Raw genomic sequence first — 6,447 nt, 5'->3', positions numbered from 1 at the left:
CCGAAGTTTTCTAACTTTCTGTGCAGATGACTTGAGATCTCCGAATCAGAAATTTTCAGAAGCTTTCGGTGATTTGTGTCTTTTCAGAAGTTCTCAGAATCGGAAAATAGCGCACGTATTTACTTTTGGTGAGTTGTGCGTTTTCTCCTAGTGTTGCGCTAATTAACATGTCTCATAATCTTGAGCTAGAATGACCTAAATCGAAACGAGCGGGCTTAAATTGACCTTAGTTGAATAAATTGACCTAAATTGACCTTAGTTGACTAAATTAGCATAAATATGAACCATAACGACCAAACAAGTCTCAAATGTGCATAAATTGATTGGATTGAGTCTAGGAAAGTTAAAACCAATCATATGGACCGTGTAATTAGATTGAAATGAGTTCTTAGGTTCGTTAGTTCAAAGTTGGGAGCGAAAATGTCTCATTTTAGCAGAAATATAAACCATAACGACCAAACAAGTCTCAAATGGCATAAATTGATTGGATTGAGTCTAGGAAAGTTAAAAATAATCATACTAATCATTTAAAAGGATTAAAATGGGTGTTTAGGTTTGTTAGTTCAAAGTTGGGAGCGAAAGTGTCATATTAGCCTAAAAATGAGTTCTTAGGTTCTTTAGTTCATAGTTGGGAGCGAAAATGCCTCATTTTAGCATAAATATGAACCACAATGACCAAACAAGTCTCTAATGTGAATAAATAGATCGGATCGAGTCTTGGAAAGTTAAAATTAATCATATTAATCATTTAAAAGGTTAAAATGAGTCCTTAGGTTCGTTAGTTCATAGTTGGGAGCGAAAATGCCTCATTTTAGCATAAATATGAACCATAACGAACAAATAAGTCTCAAATGTGCATAAATTGATTGGATTGAGTCTACCAAACAAGTCTCAAAATGCCTCTTTAGTTCATTTGAAAGATAATACTTGTTGGCATATCATATTTAAACTTGAAGGCTTAGTTTGCTTATTTTAATTAAATCCTGTCATGTCTGTTTAACATTCGCTCTTCTCATTTAGAATGTTCTTGTCTTCTGTTTTTTCCATTTTTGACTTGAAGCAAACTGGGTTCGATTGAATAGACATGTAGGAAGAAAGATTAGTGGTTGTTTCACGTATTTGGTAAACTTTAAACTGATCTGTGTTGCTGCCGCTGCACTGATCTGTGCTGCTGCTGCACTGAATATTTGATCACAGTACTGATCTGTGTACTGATTTGTGTTGCTGCCGCTGCACTGATCTGCTGCTGCTGCACTGATCTGCTGCCGCTGCACTGATCTGCTGCTGCTGCAGTGAGTTCAATAGTTAGTTGGGGGGGGGGGGGACGACTGGGGAGGACTTCAAATTTGTGTTTAGTTCACATGCTGCACTGAATATATTCCGTACTTTGTTGAGATAAACTGGATATGTGCTGATCAAAATTATGTTTTTGTTTTAGAAAGACAGAGAGGCATTGTGATATGTGCTGATCTGATCTACACTGATCTGTGCAGATCTTCTACACTGATCTGTTCAGATCTGCACTGATCTGTGATATCTGCACTGATCTGATATCCTTCTGTATGCTAGTGCACTAATCTGCTGCTGCATTTTTTGTATTTTTTGTTGTTGGCTGCTGCGCGCACATTTTGTAACCACCCTTCTGTATGTTTTACTTGATGCAGGAACAACATAGGTACGATGAATGAAAACCAAATTGTTGTTGGGCATGAATCAGAAGGTGGAAAGACTCCCACAACGGGTGACGAATCACAAGATGTTAGTACGATTACAAAGACCATAAAAGGCCGTGGTCCGTCAAAAGGTGTTAAAGTCGCTAAGCCTATGTTCCTTGAGTATAATGTATATAATGTCCCCGATGGACAATGGTCTCATGAATACGGGAAGCAAGTTGGGAGTTGTGCTACTAGAATTAATATTAACGTCCCATTATATCCAAAGGTAGATGAGCAAACCAAGAAGGGGTTTTGGGAGGAGACTAAGGTAAGCATTGGATATTAACTTGATTTGTATATTTTTAAAATTATTTAATTTGATTTAAATACTATTTTTATAATCTAACTTTTTTTAATTATTAACAGCTTATGTTCCACATCACTGGTGATTCTAATCATTCGAGGGAGAAATATTTTCATTCTTGTGTGGCGAAACGATTTAGTTGTTTCAAGAGCAAGTTGGTGCGCCGATGGATAACTATGAAGGAAAAGAAGCCAAAAAGTCAAACAAACAAGATGCCTTGGGATGTCTACAACCATATCACAGAGGATGATTGGAAGACTTTTGTTAAACATTATTTCCTGCCAGAGTCATTGGTAATGATAATATTATTTTAACTTGTCCTTAAAGAGTTTTTCATGTAGCAAACTGACATTGGTTCTAGGACAAAAAGTTATCAAAAAAAACATTTATTTCCATCTTTTTATGTTGTCTTTGACAGCTTCGTAGTGAAAAGGCGAGGAAAAGTGCATCATGCAACAAGAACCCACATCGCACCGGCCAAAAGGGTTATAATAGAAAGCGAGTAGATTGGATAAAAGATGGACGACTTCACCCAGATGCAGCTTTACCTAGCTCGAGTAGCTCCCCGGTGAACTCATCAGTGACCTCAAATGTTGATAGAGTTAGAAAATACAGATCAAAGGAGTGGATTTTGGTCCATCAAGTACAAAATAAAGAGGGAAAGTGGGAAATTGACCCGAACGATACAGAAGTTGTTGAAATCGCAACAAAAGCTGTAAGTAGTGATAATTAATTAATATTTACTTGCTTTGATTAGAGAATATAAAGTAATTTTACTTTCCTAATTGGCAGTTAGAGTACATCGCAGAAGAGGAAAAAGGAAATCTTTCTTTCGAACAGGGTGAGGATGCCCTCACTAAAGCTATAGGGAAAAAAGATCATCGTGGGCGTGTCAAGGGAACAGGTGGCATGGTTGGTATCAAAAAGGCTTTCGGTACGTGTAATCGACATAGTAGACGTGACCATGGTGAAGCTTCATCAGAAAATTACGAATCAATCAGAGCTTCTGTGAAAAAGGAGTTTGAAGGTGAATTAGAGAAAAAGGGTGGCAGAGGCCCTCCAAAAGCAACTAAGCACCTTGTTAAAAGCAGGACAACTAAACTCCATTTCTACCCCGATACTTGATGACCTCCACTTAAATGATTCTGCCAGAGTTGACCTTGATGTTAGTGCTACAAGAACCACTCGTCTCATCTTAGTGCCGCAACCACGCGAGCTAAAGGTACGACGTAGTCACTCTTTTTTAACATAGTTGCTTGATCCTTTTATGTTTTTAGTTGACATTTACTTAATAATCTGTATCACTTACAAAGTTGCATTGAAACCTTTGTTTATGAAGGAAAGGACTCCATGTCGTCTTGCCCTTGAGGATAAAGTTTCAGGCAACAACATTGTCGTGGCGGATGGTATGGTACAACCCTCAGATGGTGCATTGCCCCAACATTTTACATCGATGAAGCCTGGTCACTATAAAGTCCAAGTTGATTTTGTTTACGACGGACATGTTGATGATATTCTTCCGGTACCTACGGGAGATGGTTTCACTAACTTAGGCGGTGCTCTGGGTAGTTTTGTGCAATGGCCCATACACTTAGTGATTTTCGAAGACGGCGAGGTATATATGTTTTATTGTTTAGAATGTATATGTTCACGCATGCACATTCGACATCTTACCTACTCTTCTTTTTGTTGAATTTTAAAGGATTGTACTTCACCTCCTAAAAAGAAGTCCAAGTCTAATGTTTCTAAAGAGAGGGATGGTAGCTCCAAGAAAAAGACAACGGTATTAGCGGCCCAAAAGAAGACAACAGACTTAGCATCCAAGGTTAACCCTCTAAAACTCATTCGAACCTATCCGCTCCCAACTTTGAACTAAAGAACCTAAGGACTCATTTGATTCTTAGTACATGACTAATATGCATAGTTTTAAGTTTCTAAAACTCATTCGAACCTATTTATGCACATTTAAGGCTCGTTGGGTCGTTATAGGTCATATATAGAGCTAAAATGACATTTTCGCTCCCAACTTTGAACTAAAGAACCTAAGGACTCATTTGATTCTTATTACACGACTAATATGCATAGTTTTAAGTTTCTAAAACTCATTCGAACCTATTTATGCATATTTAAGGCTCGTTGGGTCGTTATAGGTCATATATAGAGCTAAAATGACATTTCTGCTCCCAACTTTGAACTAAAGAACCTAAGGACTCATTTGATTCTTATTACACGACTAATATGCATAGTTTTAAGTTTCTAAAACTCATTTGTACCTATTTATGCACATTTATGGCTCGTTGGGTCCTTATAGGTCATATATAGAGCTAAAATGACATTTTCGCTCCCAACTTTGAACTGAAGAACCTAAGGACTCATTTGATTCTTATTACATGACTAATATGCATAGTTTTAAGTTTCTAAAACTCATTCGAACCTATTTATGCACATTTAAGGCTCGTTGGGTCGTTATAGGTCATATATAGAGCTAAAATGACATTTCCGCTCCCAACTTTGAACAGAAGAACCTAAGGACTCATTTGATTCTTATTACATGACTAATATGCATAGTTTTAAGTTTCTAAAACTCATTCGAACTTATTTATGCACATTTAAGGCTCGTTGGGTCGTTATAGGTCATATATAGAGCTAAAATGACATTTCCGCTCCCAACTTTGAACTGAAGAACCTAAGGACTCATATGATTCTTATTACATGACTAATATGCATAGTTTTAAGTTTCTAAAACTCATTCGAACCTATTTATGCACATTTAAGGCTCGTTGGGTCGTTATAGGTCATATATAGAGCTAAAATGACATTTCCGCTCCCAGCTTTGAACGGAAGAACCTAAGGACTCATTTGATTCTTATTACATGACTAATATGCATAGTTTTAAGTTTCTAAAACTCATTCGAACTTATTTATGCACATTTAAGGCTCGTTGGGTCGTTATAGGTCATATATAGAGCTAAAATGACATTTCCGCTCCCAACTTTGAACTGAAGAACCTAAGGACTCATATGATTCTTATTACATGACTAATATGCATAGTTTTAAGTTTCTAAAACTCATTCGAACCTATTTATGCACATTTAAGGCTCGTTGGGTCGTTATAGGTCATATATAGAGCTAAAATGACATTTTCGCTCCCAACTTTGAACTGAAGAACCTAAGGACTCATTTGATTCTTATTACATGACTAATATGCATAGTTTTAAGTTTCTAAAACTCATTCGAACCTATTTATGCACATTTAAGGCTCGTTGGGTCGTTATAGGTCATATATAAAGCTAAAATGACATTTCCGCTCCCAACTTTGAACTGAAGAACCTAAGGACTCATTTGATTCTTATTACATGACTAATATGCATAGGTTTAAGTTTCTAAAACTCATTCAAACCTATTTATGCAAATTTAAGGCTCGTTGGGTCGTTATAGGTCATATATAGAGCTAAAATGACATTTTCGCTCCCAACTTTGAACTGAAGAACCTAAGGACTCATTTGATTCTTATTACATGACTAATATGCATAGTTTTAAGTTTCTAAAACTCATTCGAACCTATTTATGCACATTTAAGGCTCGTTGGGTCGTTATAGGTCATATATAGAGCTAAAATGACATTTCCGCTCCCAACTTTAAACTGAAGAACCTAAGGACTCATTGTATTCTTATTACATGAATAATGCTAATTGACTATTGTTATAGGAATTTTCGCATCCAAAGAAGTCGAATTCTAAGCCTAAGTCCAACTTAGAGGTGGTGAGTAGTTGTGATCGTAAAACACAAGAATCAATCACCAAAAGCAAGAAAGCGGGACTTGCATACGATGCAATTCAAGGTCTTGGCCCATCATGCAAATACTTGCAGTTTATCATGACTTCAGCGCCTGATGATATATATGATAATACTACCATCCCATTGGCGGCCTCAGTTTGGCACTCGGATTTTGATCAAGAAACATACATAACTGCGTCTGATATAGGAGAGTTCCTTCGCGGGGCGTGCTTAAACATTTCAGCGATCCAAGTCTACATATTGTAATTAAATGTTTTATTGTTGTTAATATAACTATTATTTCTTTGAAGTTTTTTCTCTTTATCGATCTTAATAGGGTAATCTTGTTTATTTTGTAGGTGTTTATTGCACGATCATGCCAAATCATTTGAAATGTCTCGGATTTCGTTCATTTGTCCCGGATTATGTCAAGCACTAGAATCAAGGCCGACCCTGGAGCGCCAACAATGTATTTGAAAATAAAATTCCAAGCTGAAATTGAAAAGGAGAAGATGGGTAATCCTAACCTAACTAATTGGTTTTTAATCCCATATAATCAAGAGTAAGTGTGTTATATAAGTTTCATATATAATATTAATTATTATTGTTATTAAATATTTACTATGTCATTTATAAATTATACAGAAATCA

At 36.3% G+C, this 6,447-nt stretch overlaps 1 protein-coding gene across 1 annotated transcript; it reads left to right on the top strand.

Annotated features, from left to right (window-relative positions):
• The first annotated feature begins 3,331 nt into the window (after positions 1-3,331).
• LOC110788230 (uncharacterized) lies at positions 3,332-5,912 on the top strand. Its single transcript, XM_056842206.1, has 4 exons — positions 3,332-3,634; positions 3,722-3,844; positions 5,728-5,797; positions 5,890-5,912. The coding sequence occupies exons 1-4, from the start codon at positions 3,353-3,355 to the stop codon at positions 5,910-5,912; spliced, it is 498 nt and encodes a 165-aa protein (XP_056698184.1). The 5' UTR covers positions 3,332-3,352.
• The last annotated feature ends 535 nt before the right edge of the window (positions 5,913-6,447 follow it).

The sequence above is a fragment of the Spinacia oleracea genome, chromosome 4 (genome assembly GCF_020520425.1).
Source record: "Spinacia oleracea cultivar Varoflay chromosome 4, BTI_SOV_V1, whole genome shotgun sequence".
NCBI classification, from domain to species: domain Eukaryota; kingdom Viridiplantae; phylum Streptophyta; class Magnoliopsida; order Caryophyllales; family Amaranthaceae; genus Spinacia; species Spinacia oleracea.
This window is presented reverse-complemented; position numbering and strand designations above follow the sequence as displayed.

Coding starts and splice junctions, on each gene's coding strand:
- LOC110788230 (XM_056842206.1), top strand. CDS start 3,353: ATGAAGGAAAGGACTCCATGTCGTCTTGCCCTTGAGGATAAAGTTTCA. Junction 3,635..3,721: donor TGATTTTCGAAGACGGCGAG/GTATATATGTTT, acceptor TGAATTTTAAAG/GATTGTACTTCACCTCCTAA. Junction 5,798..5,889: donor GGTGGTGAGTAGTTGTGATC/GTAAAACACAAG, acceptor AAATACTTGCAG/TTTATCATGACTTCAGCGCC.